This window comes from Coregonus clupeaformis, chromosome 13 (assembly GCF_020615455.1).
Source record: "Coregonus clupeaformis isolate EN_2021a chromosome 13, ASM2061545v1, whole genome shotgun sequence".
Classification (NCBI taxonomy): domain Eukaryota; kingdom Metazoa; phylum Chordata; class Actinopteri; order Salmoniformes; family Salmonidae; genus Coregonus; species Coregonus clupeaformis.
The window spans coordinates 47,490,256-47,514,028 of record NC_059204.1 but is presented as its reverse complement, the minus strand read 5'-3'; the positions used below and the strand labels follow the sequence as shown (position 1 = coordinate 47,514,028).

At 42.5% G+C, this 23,773-nt stretch overlaps 1 protein-coding gene across 2 annotated transcripts; it reads right to left on the bottom strand.

The window, feature by feature from the left end:
• Window positions 1-1,685: 1,685 nt before the first annotated feature.
• Window positions 1,686-23,482, bottom strand: LOC121579656 (platelet-derived growth factor receptor beta). Of its 2 annotated transcripts, XM_041894439.1 has the most exons (24): window positions 22,941-23,482; window positions 20,041-20,120; window positions 17,159-17,232; window positions 16,681-16,962; window positions 16,020-16,277; window positions 15,718-15,848; window positions 15,437-15,605; window positions 15,041-15,224; window positions 14,797-14,912; window positions 13,135-13,255; window positions 12,632-12,843; window positions 9,497-9,591; window positions 8,994-9,126; window positions 8,755-8,859; window positions 8,504-8,614; window positions 8,241-8,403; window positions 7,917-8,068; window positions 6,068-6,186; window positions 5,785-5,907; window positions 5,013-5,124; window positions 3,225-3,324; window positions 3,018-3,123; window positions 2,658-2,923; window positions 1,686-2,193 (listed from the first exon to the last, which is right to left on the bottom strand). In XM_041894439.1, the coding sequence occupies exons 3-24, from the start codon at window positions 17,205-17,207 to the stop codon at window positions 2,025-2,027; spliced, it is 3,276 nt and encodes a 1,091-aa protein (XP_041750373.1). In that variant the 5' UTR covers window positions 17,208-17,232; window positions 20,041-20,120; window positions 22,941-23,482; the 3' UTR covers window positions 1,686-2,024. The 2 variants fall into 2 exon arrangements, with proteins under 2 accessions (XP_041750373.1, XP_041750374.1); XM_041894440.1 differs by lacking the exon at window positions 20,041-20,120.
• Window positions 23,483-23,773: the final 291 nt, after the last annotated feature.

Genomic DNA, 23,773 nt, shown 5'->3' with positions numbered 1-23,773 from the left:
GACTCGTGGTTCTCACCCCCTTCCATAGACTTACACAGTAATTATGACAACTTCCGGAGGATGTCCTCTAACTTATCAGAGTTCTTGCAGCATGAACTGACATGTTGTCCACCCAATCAAAGGATCAGAGAATGAATCTAGTACTGAAAGCATAAGCTATGGCTAGCTAGCACTGCAGTGCATAAAATGTGGTGAGTAGTTTACTCAAAGAGAGAGAAAGACAATAGTTGAACTGTTTTGTAAATATTGAGTATTTTTTTCACTTTCACTTACTTAGCTAGGGAATGCAGCTATCTAGTTTAGCCTACTCAAACACTCGGCTAAAACAGAGAGGGATGCTATGTTACCTAGCTGACTATGGCTATCCAACACTGGAACTCTTCCAAGTCAAGGTAAGCTTTTGGTTTGATTAATTTATTGCCACCGGGGCCCGCCAATCTAACTGCTAAACTGCTTGCTATCTGTACACTGTACTGCATTGTAGGGGCTTTACTAACGCATTAGTTCTAGTAGTTATGTTGACTTGACGTTAGATAATATGGTGACAAAGATGTAGGCTATGTGTAGCGGTTAGCGGTTATGATATGAAGGTTTGGCTTGGAAAGGTTTTTTCGCCTGGTCACAGACAGCCTATGTGTTGTGCACTGAAGTCCACAAGCGAAGGGAAAAGGTGAGAGGAGTAGATGCAAGAAGGAATTATACAACGATCAAATGAATCATGCTGTTTGTATGTGGCTGCTATGAAAGTGAACTGTGTTTGAGTGTGGTCAGGGGTGTATTCATTCCGCCGATTCGGTTGAAAAATGTTTCTTAAACGGAAGCAAACGGAACTAAACGGGGATAAACATACCTGAATTTGTCCAATAGAAACTCTCTTTTGCAACTGTTGGACTAATGATTACACCCTAGATCAGCTAGATGCATGCAAGATTGTGCAAGGCAGTTGAATGTGTCAATGTCTGTCACCTTGGTTACTCAAATTTCTCTCTACCTTTGCACCTACATTGTAAACTCATTCATAGGCTAGGTTATAACAACCTCATGATGGGTATAGGGAAAATTTGAGTAACATCTAGTAGCCTAAACTTATCAATGTTACATTGAGCTGGGTGAATGGAATATTAATGACAAAAAAGGGTTCTACCTGAAACCAAAAATGGTTGTTCAAAGGGTTCACCTATTGGGACAGCTGAAGAACCCTTTTATGTTCTAGATAGCCTACACTTTTCTTGTTCTGAACTTCTAACGCGAGTGGGGCGGGTGTGGCTTCGTGACAATGATCGCAAGAGCAACTGCTGACTGATTTGATGGCTCCAACGCAGTTCCAGCTCCAACACCGCCAAAACATCCGCCATGCAGCTGTCTGCTATCGCCGGTTAACGCTTGATCTGATTGAATCTAGGCCTATGTTTCGAGGCTATACAGTGTTTGTGTACAATTACATTGTACACAAACAGTGGAGTAAAACAAGCTTATATTTTGGGTTCTGATGGGGTATGACAGTTGAGCTAAGCTGGCATTTATAAGATATATTTTCAAGAATCAATGGGGATATATATCATTCATTTAAAAGTCCCAAAATGTATGCTAAAATATATTTGATCACTTTTTCAAAACATAATTTTGTCTCAAATTGAGAATGAGAAATGCAAATATAAGAGGTGCATTACTGCAAGCCTACATTCTCTTTTAAATTATTTTATAAATGATTGTAATTAAATGTATTCCCTCACCAAATATACTTTTCTTTACAGTTTGACAACATCAATTAGATTAAAATTGCATATAATATTACCATTTCCATTGCCATTTGTCAAACTGCTGATGCTGTTTTTTTAAATCATAGCATTAAAAGGGAAAAAGTACCTGAAAGATATATAGTATATCACCAATATACAAAAATAATAACGATATAATGTTTCCTAAAAGGGCCTACAACATTAGTGTTTAACTAACAACATACATTGTCATGTGCAACATTGTCCTGTACAGTAGGCACCTCTAACATCTGCTCTCTAATGAGGCTACAGGAAACTCTCCTCCACTTCAGGGGTACATGGAGACTGGGGGAGCTTGTCTTCTTGCGTGGGGGCAGGCACCTCTTCCTCTGTGGGTACTGGTTCTTCTAGGGAGGCTTCTGGCCCATTTAGGGAGGCTGTGTCAGTATCGGTCTGGTCCGTTGTGCTTGGAGGACTAACAAGGTAGAACAAAGATTGGTTTTACTTTATTACTGCTTTATTAATGTCAGAGTAAAATCGATACAATGGCATTATCAAAGACTTAGTGTCAACTGCCAATTATGAATAACAATAAGCAAGAAACAAAAACCCAACATCAGAAAAGCTTTGAAAGAAGCTTGACTAGGGTTGCAAAATTCTGGGAACTTTCAATAAATTCCCTGGTTTTCCAGAAATCCTGGAAGGAGGATTCCGAATTTCCTGCTTATTCCCTCCAGATTCTGGGAATCCTCCAACCAGGGAATTTATTGAAAGTTCCAGGAATTTTGCAACCCTACACATGACATAAGGCAGTGCAGAATTGGGAAATCCTCAAATGCTGCCTTTGACCCACGCAGTCACACTCTTCCTGTGGCAAACAGACAGCCACAGAGTTGACAGACAAGAGACATATTCTGTGGAGAGAAGATCCTACGTTACCTTGATGTACTCTGTGTGGCGGTGTCCAGCACCTCACCACTTGCTTCTGCCTCTTCGACTACATGGATATCTGGGATGGCGATTATGTAGTCAGTCTGGGAGGGGCCAGCCTCCTTCCCAGTCTCCCCTATCTCCCCTGTCTCCTCTGTCTCCTGCCCTGCTCGGTCCCCTGAGGACTGGACATCTGGAGACACAGCCGGGTTCCCTACTGGTGTGGGTTTGGACCTGTCGCTCTTCAGAAAGCTCTCATTCACCTGGGTGTATTTCTGGGACGGTTTGGAAATTATATGTAGATATTAATACATGAGCAATCAACATAATCATAGCCATAATGTTGAGGATTATTCTAGTTTTCTGTACCTTTTTGTAAACGTCAGTCAGCAGGTTTCCCATCAAATGAACCAGAGAGGAGAACGGTGGCCTCTTCTCGAATTTCTCATCCCAACACTTGCACATGACATCGTAGCTGTAAGAAACAAATTAAATTTAGATTGAATTTCACCAGTGGTTATTTTACATACAACCACAAAAACTCCTACAGACAAAGAGAGACAGATGAGGCCTCACATCTCGTCTGTAGCATGAGTGGGTTTGGGCATCCTGTAGCCTCTCTTCAAGGCAGTGTAGAACTGTTCATTCATGGGAATGTCAGGATAGGGCGTTCCTCCTGAAGGTAGGCCGAAACAAAGTATATACAGTGCATTCAGAAAGTATTCAGACCCCTTGACTTTTTCCACATTTTGTTACATTACAGCCTTATTCTAAAATGGATTTTAAAAAAATATTCTCATCCATCTACACAATATACCCCATAATGACAAAGTGAAAACTGGTTTTTAGAAATTTTTGCAAATGTATTAAAAATAAAAAAACTGAAATACCTTATTTACATAAGTATTCAGAACCTTTGCTATGAGACTCGAAATTGAGCTCAGGTGCATCCTGTTTCCATTGATCATCCTTGAGATGTTTCTACAACTTTATTTGGAGTCCACCTGTGGTAAATTCAATTTATTGGACATGATTTGGAAAGGCACACACCTGTCTATATAAGGTCCCACAGTTGACAGTGCATGTCAGAGCAAAAACCAAGCCATAAGGTCGAAGGAATTGTCCATAAAGCTCCGAGACAGGATTGTGTTGAGGCACAGATCTGGGGTACCAAAAAATGTCTGCAGCATTGAAGGTCTCCATCACAGTGGCCTCCATCATTCTTAAATTGAAGAAGTTTGGAACCACCAAGACTCTTCCTATAGCTGGCCGCCAGGCCGAACTGAGCAATTGGGGGAGAAGGGCCTTGCAAGAACCCGATGGTCACTCTGACAGAGTTCCAGAGTTCCTCTGTGGCGATGGGAGAACCTTCAAGAAGGACCACCATCTCTGCAGCACTCCACCAATCAGGTCGTTATGGTAGAGTGGCCAGACGGAAGCCACTCCTCAGCAAAAGGAACATGACAGCCCGCTTGGAGTTTGCCAAAAGGCACCTAAAGGACTCTCAGACCATGAGAAACAACATTCTCTGGTCTGATGAAAGCAAGATTGAACTCATTGGCATGAATGCCAAGCGTCACGTCTGGAGGTAACCTGGCACCATCCCTACGGTGAAGCATGGTGGTGGTATTATCATGCTGTGGAGATGTTTTTCAGCGGCAGGACTGGGAGACTAGTCAGGATCGAGGGAAAGATGAACGGAGCAAAGTACAGAGAGATCCTTGATGAAAACCTGCTACAGAGTGCTCAGGACCTCAGACTGGGGCGAAGGTTCACCTTCCAACAGGACAACGACCCTAAGCAAACAGCCAAGACAGCGCAGGAATGGCTACGGGACAAGTCTCTGAATGTCCTTGAGTGGCCCAGCCAGAGCCCGGACTTGAACCTGATCGAACGTCTTTTGGAGAGACCTGAAAATAGCTGTGCAGCGATGCTCCCATCCAACCTGACAGAGCTTGAGAGGGTCTGCAGAGAAGAATGGGAGAAACTCCCCAAATACAGATGTGCCAAGCTTGTAGTCATATCCAAGAAGACTCAAGGCTGTAATGAAAGTTCTGAGTAAAGGGTCTGAATACTTATGTAAATAAGATATTTCTGTTTATTTATTTGTAATACATTTGCAAAAATGTCTAAAAACCTGTTTTTGCTTTGTCATTATGGGGTATTGTGTGTAGATAAAAAAATATTTAATCCATTTTAGAATAAGGCTGTAACGTAACAAAATGTGGAAATATTCAAGGGGTCTGAATACTTTCCAAATGCACTGTAACTAATATCAAGACATACATTCATAGATATTATCTCTAGTTGCAATAAGTAAAGAATCAAAACACATCTGTTCTATGCAGAGACTTTTGTATTTACCTAGAGTAAAGATCTCTGAAAGCAGAATGCCAAAAGACCAAACATCGCTCAAGGTTGTGTAGAGGTTCTGGAAGATACTCTCTGGAGCCATCCACTTCAGTGGCAGGAATGTCTACAATATCAGAGACATACTGTAGGTAACCCATTTTAGGTAATGACAGTTGCAATACAGAATTACAGATGTAATTATGGAAAATAGCCTTCTCCTTTTGGTACAGTGACGAAAATTGACATTGTTTTGGTATTCTGACCTGTACCATCTATAACATAATGACTTTTGGAAAGCTGTTTCACATCCTCTTCTGATCTTAGACCAAAAAAGCCAAAAGCCAAGAAAACCCCAGTGGAAAGAGTCTGCAGCCCACATATCCAATAACTCAACCACATTTTTGGCAAAAACAACTTCACCCTAGTGGGAAGTTTTAGCATTTAAAACCCCTAAAAATGGCGCCTGTGCCAGCTTTTTAACCTAAAACATATTTTACTCTCAGGATGTACAGAATTAACCAGCAATACAGCAGTCTGTTAGGGGAAAAAGGAGCTAAAACCATTTAAATATTACAGTGTTGTCGGTCAGATCGTTTGCTTAAGTGGGTCATATTAAACCACATCTCTGGAAGTTCCTTATAAAAAATAGTATTTCAGTTTCTATCACTTTCACCTCCTAACAGAATGACTGTTTGGTTGCTTCTTCCCCTCCCTTACTTACTACACATGTTTGAATGGCCTGTAAACAAATACACAACAACCAAAACGAAACAAATGAACTCACGTTGCCTTTGGCTATGTAGTTGGAGTCGTTCATGACATCACGGGCCAGGCCAAAGTCACAGATCTTCACCAGCTTTCCCTCACAGATGAGAACGTTTCTGGCAGCCAGGTCACGATGAACACACTGTGAGGACAGGGACAACAGTTTAGACTGTTATTGAAGTTCACGTGGGTTCAGTAAGGTAATTTCCACATGTTCTCAATAATTAATTAATGTTTGATGGCATGACATTTCATGACATGATATGAATAAGGATGTATTATGAAGCTTTCTATAGTCATACATTCTTGGATGCCAGAAAGTCCATGCCCTTAGCCACTTGGTAGCTAAAGCCCACCAGATCTGTGTAGCTCAGAATTGGGGAGTCACTGATAGACAACGCGACGTCTGCTCTCTCTTGGCCTGAGCAACATGAAAAGAGAACATGAAATTGTCATAAACTGTGACTATGCAAACAAATGATCAACTGATGGTGTTGATCAAAAGAACAGTGTTAAAAGGCATTGTCTGGTTACACAAGAGGTTGAAAAAAAATTCTGGAAGCTGCTTGCGTGTCAAAACTCTAAGTGGAGAGCGGCTTCCCTATTTTGGTCTCCAGTAGTATTTCAACATCAGGGGTCTGTCTGCTCACCATCTGCCTGACAGAAATGTTGAAATGTCTTCAACACACTAAAGCATGGTGAGGAAAACCATTGTTTGCTGCTGCTTACCATAATACATGATGAACAACCAAGTGTTTCATGCCTTCAGTATTTATATTGCTTAAATCAATTAAAAAGTGTATGGCTGTGTCTGAATTGGCGCCCTATTCCCTATATAGTGCACTACTTTGGACCAGAGCCCTAGCACTACTTTGAACCAGAGCACTAGCAGTACTTTTGACCAGGGCCCATAGAGCTCTGGTCAAAATTAGTGCATTATATAGGGAATAGGGTGCCAATTCAGACACAACCTATTTCATTGTAGAAAGCAGGGGTTGAAATGGAAATACGTTTCCAATCGGTTCATTTTGAACATAACCATTATTTTTTTTATTCCATTCCACTGTTCCAACCAGCAAAATAAAGTTTGGAACCGGTTCAAACACCCAAAAAAGTACCGGTATATGTTGTTCCTTTCTGTTCCTTCTTAAACCTCTGAAATCATAATTTTTTAACATTTCAATTACTTCACCAATCATACAGTGCGGATAGAGCAGCTTGCTATGGAGCGGGAAAACTATAGCTCAGTGAGTTGTTTACATGCGTGATAGAAATACAAGTGTAGGGCACGAGATGCAATTGAAACTTTGCTGGTGGGAAGAGCGCAAGAGAGGGTGAAGGAGGAGGAGGCTTGGCTTGAAGTGCTGGGCATCTTGTGATGACATGCATTATCTGAATTAGGCCCACAGAATTATACCTGGAGGAGTGGTTTCTATAGAGGAACTTTTAAATAAATAAATATGCCATTTAGCAGACGCTTTTATCCAAAGCGACTTACAGTCATGCGTGCATACATTTTTGTGTATGGGTGGTCCCGGGGATCGAACCCACTACCTTGGCGTTACAAGCGCCGTGCTCTACCAGCTGAGCTACAGAGGACAACTTTGAATGTCTTTGAACTTCAGAGTTGGCTTAACATTGGACCAGAGCTAGCTAGCTAGCTAACAAGCTTGTGTGTGCAGAGCGGCACCTGGATTAAAAGCACATCTTACCTTTTCGTAGTTAATAAGTCCAATGTGAAATGTGATAACTATAGAATCCCTAACTAGCATTGAAAAAGTTAATCCATTCTTCTATAATAAAGTTTCTGATTGACAGAGGGAGGGCTTTGGATAGGCTCTTTGTTGCATTTTTTGTGGGACTGGAAAAAAATGGCCTGAATGTAAAATAATGTTATTAACCGGTTCCCATGTTTTTAAAATAACAGTTCTGTTCCAGAAAATTATATATTACTTTCATTCCTGGTTCTGATTCTGTTCGTTATTTTCTGGTTTTCGGTTCTTTTCCCTGAACCGGTTCCAACCCCTGGTAGAATGTACCCACTGAGCACAGATGTCAATTCAACGTCTATTCCACATTGGTTCAAATGACGTGGAAACAACGTTGATTCAACCAGTGTGTGCCCAGTGGATAATGTATACAAAAATGTACCTTGTCTTTGGTAGTTGTTGTCCTGATGGTAAGGCGTCTCATAGACTGAAGGCTCGATGTCTGCATACTTGATGTTGTCGCTCAGCTCTTGCATGGGGACATAATTTAAAGAATCTTCCTTGGTCATATCCATGTAACCCCCATCGCTCTCACTGTCAAAAACCAAGTGCACATTTTTTTTTACAATAAGTGATAGTACATCTTTGATTTAGAGAAAGCATAGGCCTCTGAATCCATTTTCCATTGCAACTAAACATTGAATGTTGATGGGTGACTTTGCAATGTAAAATCAGTAGTGTGTACTTCAGAAGGCATCAGTCTTGCCTTTTTCCTTGGATTTGGACTGCACTCTCTGTGCTGTTCCTGCACATATCAGCATCCCTGCGGTTTCTGTCTGCGTAGTACTGCAGGAAGGTGTGCTTGTTGCGGTGAAGGTAGTCAACCAGGTCACCATAGCGACAGTACTCAGTTATGAGGTAAATAGGACCTTCAGGGCAGAGAAAAGGGGGCAGTTGTTAACATACACTTTGACTAACATATCGGAACATGTTAAGTCTATAAGCAGTGGTATGCTTTCCAGTTCCCACCTCGTTTAGTACAGGCCCCCAGTAGGTTGACGATGTTTAGATGGGGCCCAAGGTGACTCATTATCTTCAGCTCTGATATCAGAGCCCGAGTCTCACTTGTCCTTGCTGTGGCTGTCAGTCAAAAGCAATAGCAGAACACGCAGCGTTGCAATATTTTCTCATGGTAGAGTATGAGTAACGAGGTCAGTGGTTTGTGTGTAAAATTGAGGAAATGTCAAGTTGTTGGTAATAGTAAAGCATAAAGCACTCACACTTGAGCATCTTCACAGCCACTTTGGTGGTGGACTGGGAGTGACCAAGGCCATATGTTGTGGCCTCCACGACCCTCCCGAACGCTCCAGAACCCAGAGTGTGACCTGGTACGACAGAAAATGAGGTGTACTGTTAGCTTAGCTAATGTGAAATATATCAATGCATTATGATTTATAAATAGGCTACAGTATTCACACAATTATACCAAAACATTCCTTGTGTTATAATAGCCGCTCACCCAGGACCAGGTTGTCTCGGGGCACCTCCCATGCACAGTCATATGGCAAGTCCATGGGGTCCATGTAGGTGTACGCATGGCCATCTGAGCTCACTGACTCGATCACCTTCCAACGGATCTCATACCGGGGCTTCTAATGGCAGATACAAAAGGCTGTCAGAGTTTTATATATGATATATACAGTATTATACTTTATTGTCCCCAAGGGGAAATTTGTCTTGGACAATGGAAGCTGCTGCTTCCACAAAAATACATAAATAGATAAAATCAAATTAATGTAACATAAATAGAATAACATCACCCTCCTCCCCACCCACACACAAGTTTGTTATGCCAGGCAAGGCTGTGACTTAAGTAGCAGTTCCACATGATTTAAGACCTACTGGCCAGGCTCCAGTCAATTATTGTAGTCCTCGCTAATTTTACAGTCTCATCTTTCAACAGTAGCATCACTATCAAGACAAATGTGATGGGAAGGAGATGGGTTTCTGTTTGGGCGTCACCTTTCTCCAGAGGGCGATGAGGATGATGAGGAAGATGACGGCGATGACCACCAGGGTTAACACTGCAGCCAAGACAGCCACCTGGGAGAACAGAGCTGCAGACACACACACAGAGAAGGAGCTCACACAAGAGGACAACCTCAGTGATCCTTATTCATACTCTGTTAGTCAAAGTCTTAGTCAAAGACTAATACATTGATATAATAATATAATATATTTATATTACATTTATATGATTTTATTTTTTATAAACGTGTCTGTAAAGTGTATTGAGACTTTTGATCAATGCACTTTAAATAAATTGTGATTTGATTTGAAGGAGTATTGTTATCAGTTAATCAAAAGGAATCAAAAGTTTATATTTTACGTCAGTTGTTGAGAGTTACTGTAAATACTTATTGCTTATTTGCATATACACTCGGTCAAAAGTTTTAGAACACCTACTAATTCAAGGGTTTTTCTTTATTTTTCACTATTTTTTACATTGTAGAATAATAGTGAAGACATCAAAACTATGAAATAACACAAATGGAATCATGTAGTAAACAAAAAAGTGTTATATTTGAGGTTCTTCAAATAGCCACCCTTTGCCTTGATGACAGCTTTGCACACTCTTGGCATTCTCTCAACCAGCTTCATGAGGTAGTCACCTGGAATGCATTTCAATTAACAGGTGTGCTTTCTTAAAAGTTAATTTGTGGAATTTCTTTCCTTCTTAATGCATTTGAGCCAATCAGTTGTGTTGTGACAAGGTAGGGTGGTATACAGAAGATAGCCCTATTTGGTAAAATACCAAGTCCATATTCTGGCAAGAACAGCTCAAATAAACAAAGAGAAACGACAGTCCATACAACACTCCTTCAGTAGCCTCCAACTGCTCTTAAACACAAGTAGAACTAAATGCATGCTCTTCAATCGAATGCTGCTGGCACCCGCCCACCCGACTAGAATCACTACTCTCGACTGGTCTGACCTAGAGTATGTGGACAACTACAAATACCTAGGTGTCTGGTTAGACTGTAAACTCTCCTTCCAGACTCACATTAAGCATCTCCAATCCAAAGTTAAATCTAGAATCGGCTTCCTATTTCGCAACAAAGCCTCCTTCACTCATGCTGCCAAACATGCCCTCGTAAAACTGACAATCCTACCGATCCTTGACTTCGGCGATGTCATTTACAAAATAGCCTCCAACACTCAGCAAATTGGATGTAGTCTATCACAGTGCCATCTGTTTTGTCACCAAAGCCCCATATACTACCCACTACTGTGACCTGTACGCTCTTGTTGGCTGGCCCTCACTACATATTCGTCGCCAAACCCACTGGCTCCAGGCCATCTATAAATCACTGCTAGGCAAATCCCCGCCTTATCTTAGCTCATTGGTCACCATAGCAACACTCACCCGTAGTATGCGCTCCAGCAGGTATATCTCACTGGTCATCCCCAAAGCCAAAACCTCCTTTGGCCGCCATTCCTTCCAGTTCTCTGCTGCCAATGACTGGAACGAACTGCAAAAATCTCTGAAGCTGGAGACTCTTATCTCCCTCACTAACTTTAAGCATCAGTTGTCAGAGCACTTTACCGATTACTGCACCTGTACACAGCCCATCTGAAATTAGCCCACCCAACTACCTCATCCCCATATTGTTATTTATTTTGCTTATTTGCACGCCAGTATCTCTATTTGCACATCATCTCTTGCACATCTATCATTCCAGTGTTAATTCTAATTGTAATTATTTTGCACTATGGCCTATTTATTGCCTTACCTCCATAACTTGCTACATTTGCACACACTGTATATATATTTTCTGTTGTATTTTTGACTTTATGTTTTGTTTTACCCCATATGTAACTCTGTGTTGTTGTTTTTATCGCACTACTTTGCTTTATCTTGGCCAGGTCGCAGTTGTAAATGAGAACTTGTTCTCAACTGGCTTACCTGGTTAAATAAAGGTGAAATAAAAAAACACTTTAAAACATGAAGGTCAGTCAATACGGAAAACTTCAAGAACTTTGAAAGTTTCTTCAAGTGAAGTCGCCAAAACCATCAAGCGCTATGATGAAACTGGCTGTCATGAGGACCGCCACAGGAATGGAAGACCCAGAGTTACCTCTGCTGCAGAGGATAAGTTCATTAGAATTACCAGCCTCAGAAATTGCAGCCCAAATAAATGCTTCACAGAGTTCAAGTAACAGACACAGCTCAACATCAACTGTTCAGAGGGGACTGTGTGAATCAGGCCTTCATGATCTAATTGCTGCAAAGAAACCACTAGTAAAGGACACCAATAAGAAGAAGAGACTTGCTTGGGCCAAGAAACACGAGCAATGGACATTAGACCGGTGGAAATGTGTCCAAATTGGAGATTTTTGGTTCCAACCGCTGTGTCTTTGTGAGACGCGGTGTGGGTGAACGGATTATCTCCACATGTGTATTTCCCACCATAAAGCATGGAGGAGGAGGTGTTATGGTGTGGGGGTGCTTTGCTGGTGACATTGTCTGTGATTTATTTACAATTCAAGGCACACTTAACCTGCATGGCTACCACAGAATTCTGCAGCAATATGCCATCCCATCTGGTTTGGGCTTAGTGGGACTATAATTTGTTTTTCAACAGGACAATAACCCAACACACCTTCAGGCTGTGTAAGGGCTATTTTACCAAGAAGGAGGGTGATGGAGTGCTGCATCAGATGACCTGGCCTCCACAATCCCCCGACCTCAACCAAATTGAGATGGTTTGGGATGAGTCAGACCACAGAGTGAAGGCCAACAAGTGCTCAGCATATGTGGGAACTCCTTCAAGACTGTTGGAAAAGCATTCCGGGTGAAGCTGGTTGAGAGAATGATAAGAGTGTGCAAAGCCGTCATCAAGGCAAAGGGTGGCTATTTGAAGAATCTCCAATATAACATATATTTTGACTTGTTTAACACTTTGTTGGTTACTACATGATTCCACATGTGTTATTTCATAGTTTTGATGTCTTCACTATTATTCTACAATGTAGAAAATAGTAAAAAATAAAGAAAAACCCTTGAATAAATAGGTGTTCTAAAACTTTTGACCAGTAGTGTATGTCATAGTCATGCAAGCATAAAGTGGACTTTAGTCAATGTTGAGTGCTTACAGTTGGAGACTAGTTTGATGTCCCAGGCCCTGCGTCCTTTCTCGTTGCGGGCTTCACAGCGCACTGACGTAATACTCCCCATGGTCTGGAAGGTCAAAAGGCTGCGGACGTGGTTGACCCCTGAGGCCTCGATGTAGCTCACATTCATCTGGATGCTGACGTTCTCTGGGTCAGCCGACAGAGGCTTCCATGCTGTGGTCTTATTACTGCATCTGGGTGAAGAGGTCATCATTGTGGATTAGCTTGATGGTGATAGAAAATATGCTTGTTCAGTTCGTGAGACTTTCTGTCTGAGTGAGATATTGGGTGACTGACAAAAACTGCTATAGACTATTGAGAGTCCAAAATAAGCAACAGGTCCAACAAATATCACTCAACTGTGTGACCCTATTGTAACGCTGCCCTCTACCTCTGCAGATTGAGAGTAAAAGTCAAAACACAACTGAAGTGGCGGAATATGCTTCATTGTGTTGGTCAGTATTTCCAGGGGTCTGTTCCCTTACTTTCCAATGCTTTCACAGCTGTACCAGTGAATGGTGGGTGTGGGGACCCCCTCTGTGACACAGAGTACACCGTGGCCCTGGTCCATGTGCTGGTCAGACAGATTTATTATCTTCGGGGGAGCTGCAGGGAGTGGAAATATCCCATGAGACAGTGAAAGGTAGTGAAACATAGATACACTGAACAACAATATAAATGCAACATGTAAAGTGTTGGTCCCATCTTTCATGAGCTGAAATGTTCCATACTCACAAAAAGCTTATTTCTCTCAATTTTGGGGCACAATTTTGTTTACATCCCTGTTAGTGAGCATTTTTCCTTTGCCATGATAATCCATCCACCTGACAGGTGTGGGATATCAAGAACCTTGTGCTGGGGACAATAAAAGGCCACTCTAAAATGTGCAGTTTTGTCACACAACACAATGTCACATATGTCTCAAGTTTTGAGGGAGCGTGCAATTGGCATGCTGACTGCAGGAATGTCCAACAGAGCTGTTGCCAGAGAATTTAATGTTCATTTCTCTGCCATAAGCTGCCTCCAACATCGTTTTAGAGAATTTGGCCTCACAACCCCAGACCACGTGTAACCACGCCAGCCCAGGACCTCCACATCTGGCTTCTTCACCTGCGGGATTGTCTGAGACCAGCCACCCGGACAGCTGATGAAACTGTGGGGGGGAAGTCTCGGGGAAGCTCATCTGCGTGCTCGTCGTCCTCACCAGGGTCTTGACCTGACTGCAGTTCGTAACCGACTTACGTGGGAAAATGCTCACCTTCGATGGCCACTGGCTCGCTGGAGAAGTGTGCTTTTTGCGGTGTTGTGTGGGCGAGCGGTTTGATGATTTCAACATTGTGAACAGAGTTCCCCATAGTGGCGGTGGGGTTATGGTATGGGTAGGCATAAGCTATGGACAATGAACACAATTGCATTTTATCGATGGCAATTTGAATGCACAGCGAAACAGTGACGAAATCCTGGGGTCCATTGTCGTGCCATTCATCCGCCACCATCACCTCATGTTTCAGCATGATATTGCATGGCCCCATGTCGCAAGGATCTGTACACAATTCCTGGAAGCTGAAAATGTCACAGTTCTTCCATGGCCTGCATACTCACCAGACATGTCACCCATTGAGCGTGTTTGGGATACTCTGGATCGACGTGTACAACAACGTGTTCCAGTTCCCGCCGATATCCAGCAACTTCGCACAGCCATTGAAGAGTAGTGGGACGACATTCCACAGGCCACAATCAACAGCCTGATCAACTCTATGCGAAGGAGATGTCGCGCTGCATGAGGCAAATGGTGGTCACACCAGATACTGACTGGTTTTCTGATTCACGTCCCTACCTTTTCTTTTAAGGTATCTGTGACCGACAGATGCAGATCTGTATTCCCAATCATGTGAAATCCATAGATTAGGGCCTAATTTATTTATTTTCATTATATGAACTGTTACTCAATAAAATCTTGGAAATTGTTGCATGTTGCGTTTACATTTTTGTTCAGTGTAGTTGATTGTTTTATCAATAGAAGAAACAGTTCAACATCCTTTACATTCCAACATGATAACTCAATAAAGAAAAATGACTGAATAGTGATCCCATCTAATGTAGATATGTCTGTCCAGAGTGGATAATGTTTCAGGCGTGTATCTTACCCTTGACTTGAAGATCAAAGGTTATCTCCTTGACTTCGTCTTCGTTGGCCACCTGGACAGTGTAGAGGCCCCTCTGTTCCATCCTGACCCTTACCAAGGTCAGAGTACTGAGGTAACTTGAGGTCAAAGGTCAAACAGAGCACAATCAATATCATGGGGCTTATGCCCTGATTCTCAATTTCATTGTCACCATTTTAATAGATTTCTTTCAGTTGGGATGTTCATGATCATGTATGATGGGTACCTGGTCTCATGCACCTGTCTGGTGACCATGGATACCGTTTCCCCAGTGAGGGTGGTGTTGTCTCTGGTCCAGAGCACCTGAGGTTTGGGATACGCTTCAATCTGCACTGTGAGCTCAATGCTCTCAAACTGCAGCGCTGAAACATTGTGGTTGATGGAGGGTTCCAAAGCCACAAAGCCCCGTTCTGTAAAATGGCATTTGAATAGAAGATTACTGCCTTATAGATACATGGCAAGAACCTCAATCAGTTAGATACTTTCCAAAGCAGACACACACAAAGCCCATTGAGGCCCCATTACATTGTGCATAGTATTTCCACTTTTTCAGTCGATTAAATGAAAGTTACTAGGCTTATGTTCTTGTGAGTTTGGAAAAGCTTTGAGGGTGTTTGCTCACCCAGAATAGTGACAGTGAGATTATCCATGGCTGACTGTCCTGAAACGGTGTCCTGTACCCGGCAGATGTACTGGCCAGAGTCCTCCAGAGTAGCACTGGAGATGTTCAAGAAGGAACGAATTCTAAACTCCCGGTTCCCCGTTAGAAAGTCTGTCAGTGGCTCAATCATCTTCAGACGGAAACAAAATATAACAGAAGTAAGAACAGCATTGCAACAACATAATTATCAACAAAGGAGATGATTCTGCTTGGGAAACATGTGTCACATATAGTCCACCCACCTCTTTACGAGGAAAATCCCATTTGAAGTAAACTATCTCCGCGTCTTCTACAGTACAATTAACCATTAAGGCCTCGCCTTGTTTCAGCACAGTCTTTGAGAGAGTCATGAAGGCGTTCATGGATTTGGGGACTGGAAAGAATAAATCGGAAAGGAAGAGGATATCATAACAGGCACCACCTTCCTGAAGCCTGGTCTTCAATAAGCATTTTACAGCTTTTTAAAGACCGTTTTAAGATTGTGCGTTGAGACACTTTTTCTTTTGGTCAAAGTTTCACTTTGAGGGTTGACACAGAGCCTTACCCACAATGCTGTAGACATAATACACCTGGGACGCCTTCTCCTCTCCGTTCATGGCACCTCGGCAGATGTAGGAGCTATCTTTCAGGATGGCGGTGAACCCTTTGCTGGGGTCATATGTTCCCTCCACAGGGTCCTTGCTGGCCCTCTCGTACAGGGTCACGTTAATGCTAGGGTCAGACACCACGCAGGGAATGGTGCCTTCCTGTCCCTCCTTCATCACTAGTGCTGGCTGCAGGGGAACAAACCATTCCTCAGGGTCTGGGGGGGGGGGGACATGTCCACCATACGTTAGACTTTGAAGAAGGGAAGTAAAAATAATGACCTTTCTAAAATAGCCTTTAGAGACACAGGGACATTTTATTAAAATGGTAGAGGGTGTCAATTGTGAAACCAGCACTGATTTGTATTAGCTTTGAATTGTCACAGTTTGTCCCTCCATAGTCCTCCTAAAATAGAAGGTTCAGTGGTCTAGGATGGTCTAGCGGTCTAAGCCTCTGCCTCCAGATCACATATATCGCTGCTGCATGGGTTGAATCCGGCCCACTGCTATTTCAGCACACTCTCTCCTCTATCTTTCCTCTCTACCTCTGTCCTATCCAACAAAATAAAATAAATGCATGAAAAAGAAAATAGAAGGTTTATAGAGGGTGTTTAGTCTCACCTGGTACAAACACTGATATGTCCTTGGTCTCCTCTGTAGAGGGCTCTTCACAGACATAGTTCCCAGAGTGCCTCCAGGTGACGTTGTGGAGGACCAGCACACTGGTGGATCCCCTGTCCTCCACAGCCACTCCCTCCAGGCTGGGGTTGTGGGGAGACTTCCAGGTCACCTTGCTCCAACCAGAACAGACCACCATGAAGGAGGAGTTGGTGCTCAGTATGACCTCCTTCTCACTGGGGCTGAGCTCCAAACTGAAGCCCTCTGGACAAAACTGCAGCAGCACTGGGAAATGTATTTAGTATTTATTAGGATCCCCAACTGGATCCCCATTTATTAGGATCCCCAACTGCCGAGGCAGTGGCTACTCTTCCTGGGGTCCAAACATAATGAGATGAACAACACAAACACGTTACCAATGAACAATCTCGACCAATTACAATCTAACTGCAGTGTAAAAACACATTTAGCTTTTTCTTACCTGCAAAGATGGCCACCGACGGCAGAGCCTTTGCCAAGCCCAGCTCCATAGTGCCAGTGTGAATTGATAATACTCTGTAAAATAAACATTGAATGGTGAAGGAGTCAGTAAAAGAGTACTGTGTAGAGAGAGGCCTTTAAAGACTCTGTATGTGATGTTTTTAGAGGGATTGTAAGCTGGAGGACTTGCCGTGGTCTGGAAACAATTAGGCTCAAAGAAGGAGAGTGGAGAGCACAAAAGATGTCGAGGACACTGGGCCAGGAATGAGTGGGTGTACTGGGAGTGCACAGAGCATGTCAACTCAAGTAAGTAAGGTCTGTGAAATGGAAGCTCACCAACCTGGACTCAGGGGTAGATGTAACATAGTAAGGATAAGTCTGTCTCCCTCCATTTAGTATGATATGTTACGTTTCGTATGGTATGTTTTAATTTGTAGATGTCCATAATCCATTTTGTATGATACACGCTTAGAAAAATAAGTTATTGTATCTAGATCCAAAAAGGGTTCTTCAGCTGTCCCCATAGGAGAACCCTTTGAAGAACCCCTTTTGGTTCCAGGTAGAATCCTTTTGGTTCCAGGTAGAACCCTTTTGGGTTCCATGTACAACCCTTTCCACAGAGGATTATACATGGAACCCAAAAGAGTTCTACCTCGAACCAAAAAGGGTTCTCCTATGGGGACAGCCACAGAACCCTTTTGGAAGCATTTTTTCTAAGAGTGCATGTTACAAATTAGCTAGGCTAGGGGTTAGGGTTAAGGTCATAGTTAGGGGTTGAGGTCAGGGTTAAGGTTAGGGTCAGGGGTTAAGGTTAGGGTTAGGGTTAGGGAAATGGTTAGCTAACATGCTAAGTAGTTGCAAAGTAGCTAAAAAGCAGTAAGTAGTTGCAAACTTACTAATTAGCTAAAATGCTAAAGTTGTCCGTGATATGATTCGAACACACAACGTTTGGGTATATGCCCACCCATCCTGCCCGCCCAACCTCCCTTCTTTCGTTTTTGTCTTAAGTAACCTTCTGTCTTATGTAACCACACCAAACGTAACACATCTGTCACAGATTTACATTTACTCAGTAGCAGTGCGTGGGTAAAATCACTGGAGAAGCCAAGCCAGAAAAAGCCAGAAAATTGCGTTGTTTGCTCTATAACCTGTTAGTTCATATGCCTTGCGACCGTGATATATAGGCCTAAGACAATAAGAAGACACAGTGGCAGAATAAATTCAACCACACCTTTGTTTCATCACAAAACCGGAGAGCAACCTCTGTCCGGTGAAGTCCACAAAGCATAAGCATATTGCAAATGGTTACATGACCTAAAGCATGGTCAATCAAGTTAATGTTTCCGACATTTTCGGACTAGTAAACAACTATTTATTTAGAACCATGGAGAGTTACCCAAGTCGCAAAGGAAACACAAGCTGCCTCCACTATTCCAGCACCATTTCAACTTCAACATTTCAACATCATAAAATCACCTATAGTTAGTCTAATACATTGACAACTAAAGGATACCAAAAACAATTAGGTCCAATCAACGTAAGCTTAATATGATGTGGCTTTCCATGGTTTTGATTTGTGTGTGTGTGTGTGTGTGTGTGTGCGCGGGTGCGCATGCGTGTGTGCGTTCGTGCAAGTAGAAAAAACATGTTGACTCACCCTACTTGTAGAGAAATGCCAATGCCATCCTCCTCTCTTTCATGTTGAGGAAACGGTCTATGACTGTCATCCAGTACACGCTTCTATTTTTTGTTGTCCTAGGCTACTTTGCTAAAATGCTTGCTCGCTAGCCTAACTTCCTTTCATAGGCAATGTTAGCTAGTTAACATTAGCCTTCTACATCTAGATACATTTTGAACTTCCATCCTCTCAGTCCAGGGGCACAATGTATGAATGTATGGTTGGATCAGAATTTCCGTTATAATCATTGACCAGTACGGAGAATTAAGTAAAACCACAAGTCCAAATCCCTATCTCCATCCATGGTTAATTTAGGAAAGGGCCAATTTTAGCTAGCTAGCCACTGGAGGACAACAACACAACGAGTTGCAACAATTCAAGAATGTTTCTGTCAATGACTAATTTCACTTAATGCGATGTGATAGGAGTGAAGCCAAATCCAAACTGTCTTCCCTTTACACTTTTTTTTGGTGCGCCAAGACCATTCACAGTTGAGCTCACTCAGTTTAGCTCAATGCTGATTAGCTATTATTTTTTTTATTTTTTTTTCAATGGAGGCCAAATGCTCGCTGGCTTCCCTTGCATTCAATGCTACTGACGGCAACAATGTCATACTCTTTATGACCAGACACCATCAGATAGATGGCCTACACATACAGAGACAGAGGGGCGCTGTTTCGCTCGCTCGGATGCTTTCTCCGTTGAGATACATTCAGCCTCTTGCGAATTTAAGGAAGATTATGAAAACACAGAGAGACTAAATATTTTGTTTTGTTTCTTTGTCCATTTTTTTGGGAAGCCTGCCTTCCCTCGGCAACCATGAATAAACGCCACTGCATTTACTCTGTTACTTCTACTCTTTGAGGCCAGGCTGAGCTCACAGTCAAAATAGAGCTGTCACAGCTGGGGGTTCCCAAAATGAATGACATACTGCTTCTGGAATTCGCTACCTCAACCAACAAGTCTTGCTTCCCATGCTCTTTATCAAGTGTTTTTATTCACTTATTGAGAGCAATTTTGTTTGTACAATCTGAGTCACGGTATCTTATGATTCATCTTTTCCATTCAGTCATAGTAACATTAGGTTGCCAAGGCCATTGACATTTGAAATCTAACGTAATCGGTTGTCTCAGGCCACTGGCTGCAGAACGAAGCAGCAGGACACTGATCTGATGTCTGTCTGGTACCATGAAGCAAAAGCATACCTCTCTGCTACAAGACCTTCCAGCCAGCTCTAATTGATCCTCAGCCAGTGAAGTTAATGTCCTTCCCAGCTACAGTATGTCTGAAAGTGAGAGTACAGATGGGGCATTGGTGGCAACTCACAGGCAAGAGGTGCAGACAGACAGAACCTCACTGAGATGTGACTGTTGTATGAAACTGCCATGTTAGTCTCTCTTTCTCTCTCTCTCTCTCTGTTTCCCTCCTTATGGTTTTACTAAAGCTAAAAACAGACTCCCCGCATCCTTTCATCAATCACACTGCCTTTTTATCTGGGGAATGAACAACTCAATAAACAGACCCCAGGCATTTTTAGACAGAATGAAAAAGAATTGCTCCAGCTACCTGATAATTTCAATTTGGTGTTCCCTTTGGAAACAAATGCAATATGGCATGGATTTAATGGCTAGACCATGCAGGCCAAGTATAAGGAAATTCCATCTGAAAGAAGCAATGTGTTTTCAGGGGAAAATATCAAGAGGTAGAGGTGGAGTGGTTAAGGGAGGAGGCCACAGAGGGAGATGTTGGGAAAGAGTCCTTAAAGATAGGGGGAATTTTCCACAGAAAACCAGACAGCTATTGCGATCAAAATAGCTTGTTGAGATAAGCAGCTCTTTTCTAATCAAGCATCCTCTCAGGACTCATGCTCTTAGAGGAATTAAAACAAACAAACATTATTTGCCCGAAACCAAAGCCTCTCACACTCTGGCTAAGGTTTGCAAATTGACTCTTTCAGAAAAGCATCAATTGTTTGCAAGCTCATTGGCCCAGGTCCTATAATGTTAGTTGGCCGCTGCCCAAAAGGGGCTGGCTGTGAGTCAAAATGTCTAATAAAACAAAAGAAACTGGCTCTATATGACCTGGCCTCATAGATCAAATAAAGGCTGTTTCCATGAACACACACATACTAATTTCACGCTCATACTACCTCATTCGGTATAAGACTGAATTCCCAACGGAGCTAAACTGGGCATCACCTCATCAGTTCAATCAGTTATAGTCTGGAGCATGGTTGTGTTTATGAAACCCTCTGAGCTGAGCTAAAGAAGCCTCCCAGCTGCTTTCTTATCATTGTGAGGGAGGCAGAGCCTGGCCGTCACAGTCTCTCTGTGATGAGGAACACTGGCCTCCCTTGTGTGGGGGCGAGTGACTGACACACCAGACGTAACCAGCCCGCGAACACAGATGCTGAGCTGTGGCACCCTACCATAGCCGCACTGCATGCCATGTGTTCCCACCAATCGGAAAGGCTGCAAAACAAACTGAACCTCTGTTTCATATGGCCTACGCTCCTGTATCCGATTTAGCACCGTCAACGACTCCGTGACTGATACATTTCCAGCCCACATACAGTCTGCAGCAGACCCTCTCATGTGGTATGGCAAATTTCCCACCGGCTAAATAGTTGTGAAAGAATACTTTTTATCAAAATAATATGTACTAGATGCAACACAAGCTCATCCTAGCTCGTCGCGAGCTTACTAGATGGTAATAGTCGTATGCGTAGCCGCTATAGGAAAATGCAATGGAAATAAAATCACACACGAAGCCATCATTTCACTATTTCAAATATGCCTAAATACGTTGTATTTGGCCTGACTAGATGTTACATAAACTACCCTGCAGCAGTGTATTGAGAGACAGTACTAAGCAAATGTTCATCTGTGACCCAAACAAGGCCTTAATCAATTTAACACATTTTCCATGCAGTGTCTGGATTGAAGGGAGGGGTAGGTGGTGGTTTTACAGTAATCGGGTTACAGTGTATAGAGCAGTACCCAGTTCTGGGGGAGAAGCGTATTTTATGCCATTGTATTTAGTTGAGTGAAGTCTAGCTATATTACTTTTCCCCCATTGAGGTTAGTACATCCTGTGATTGAAAGTAAGTGTCTAGTAAAAATGGAAGGGTGTATGGGCATGAAACTCTACACTGTACAATCTGCTATTGCAATTTGGTTTCTTTTTGCACAATGTGGTCTAGACAAGGGCTGTTTTTACCACAGTGACAGTAGTAGGGCCCTTTATGTTTGCTTTTGGGTGAATTGTATATCTGTAATGACATTCCACGCATGCCTTTTCTCATGGCTTCATTCTTTGGTAAGGGTGCAAAAAGCACAACAACACACAGCAGTGTTGACTCAAATGTACAGAATAATAAAATGTTGGTAAATTATGCTACTGAAACTGCAGTTGAATAGTCAATATATAATGTGTGGCTTATGGTACGTAATGCAACAGTATGGTAACATACTGGATCTACGTGTTCTTTGACCAGTGTGCCATTGAACTGAAATCCAAGCATGTGTTAATGTCGAACAGCCCCCATTGAAGGAGATGAGTGATATCCATAGAGGGTCAGTAAATCTTTCAACAGATAGACGTGTGTGGCCATCGTGGTTCTCAACCCATGTTATATGCTGTTTTCTTTTAATCTATCTTGTGAAAAAGTGTATCTTGTCAATAGAACTGAAGTAGTTTGAGTATCCTTACATGTCTGGAAAAACAATTTGGTAAAAATCCTGTTGTTATCATTTAGCTGCCTTGCCTGAGGGGAAGGAATGCACAGCAGGGGATACGCATCCCAGCTGCACTGAGAGACAAGCTATTTGAAAAACATCAGTTTGTGTTGTTCCCCCTGACAATACCACAAGAGAGACCCATCAGGATGTGGATACCTCTGTCACCCATCCCCAAGTTGGGGATTCTGTAATGCTGAGAGCAGAGAAACCAGTACTGTCTCACAGACAAAAGTGTGGGTTGGCAGTTGCAAAATAGTCTGGGCTGGTTGCAGACAGAAAGAAGCAACCGTGAAACCCTCCTGTTTGTGTGTTAGAATAAGAGAGGGAAGAAGAAAGATGATAAGGACAATATAGTCGTCACTTACCTTGGGAGAGTTCCTGTCCACCTTTTTCACCACCCTGTCTTGTCTGTTGACAATGTACGATAGCTATCTGTGCTCCTGTATCCTCTCTGAGTTGGAGAGAAGTCCTTGATGTTGATGTTGAGTGAGCTCCTTCAATTTGCAGGGATATATGGGTGGAAACCTTCAGTCTGGAGCATGCCTTAGGAGAGTGGGTGTATGGGAAGTAAGCTCTTATGCACTCATAATCATTCCTGCAAAACACAACAATCCTCTTGAAGCCATTAGGGTAAACTGTTTCTCCTCCTTGAATAGGATAGCATTCTGTCTAGAATTGCTGTGCCATTCTTACAAAACAAGGACAAAAGATTCTATACAAATAAATATATTATCCACTGGCAGAAGTCTGTTATTGCCTTTAAAGTCAACATTATTCCATTCTGATAAAGAGTAAGAAAAGATCATGCCTTTCTTTGAGGGTCCAAGCTCTACTGGAAAAACATGTACTTTTTCTTTTTGTTGCAGAGACTGCCTATATCTGTTTTCAATCTTGGCTTTTCGCCCCTTCTTTTTCCTTTTCCTTCTCAGGATCTGAGTGGCTGGCTAGAAAACGCAGGGCTCTCGCCAGAAGCTTAGCTGGAGCTTTTTTATTTGTGGTTTTTTTTTTTGTGGGGGAAGGGGAGGCAAGGTCAGTGGAGGGATTTAACTGGTCTCTGTAAAGTCACTCTTGGACAGACAACGTCTGAATGTCCTGTGTGTGTGTGTGTGTGTATATGTGTTTAATCGTCTTCCATTAGCTAATATAATATTGACACTAAATTCAATCTTCAATCCTTTTCGGACTTTTTGGAGATCCC

Bases quoted from the DNA above. Each gene is read 5' to 3' on its own strand.
- LOC121579656 (XM_041894439.1), bottom strand. From the start codon at position 17,207: ATGGAGCTGGGCTTGGCAAAGGCTCTGCCGTCGGTGGCCATCTTTGCA. The intron at 16,278-16,680 runs GTGAGACTAAAC...CCCCCCCCCCAG, and splicing joins CATATCAGTGTTTGTACCAG to ACCCTGAGGAATGGTTTGTT. The intron at 15,606-15,717 runs GTGGGTGGACTA...TTCCGTCTGAAG, and splicing joins GGGATTTTCCTCGTAAAGAG to ATGATTGAGCCACTGACAGA.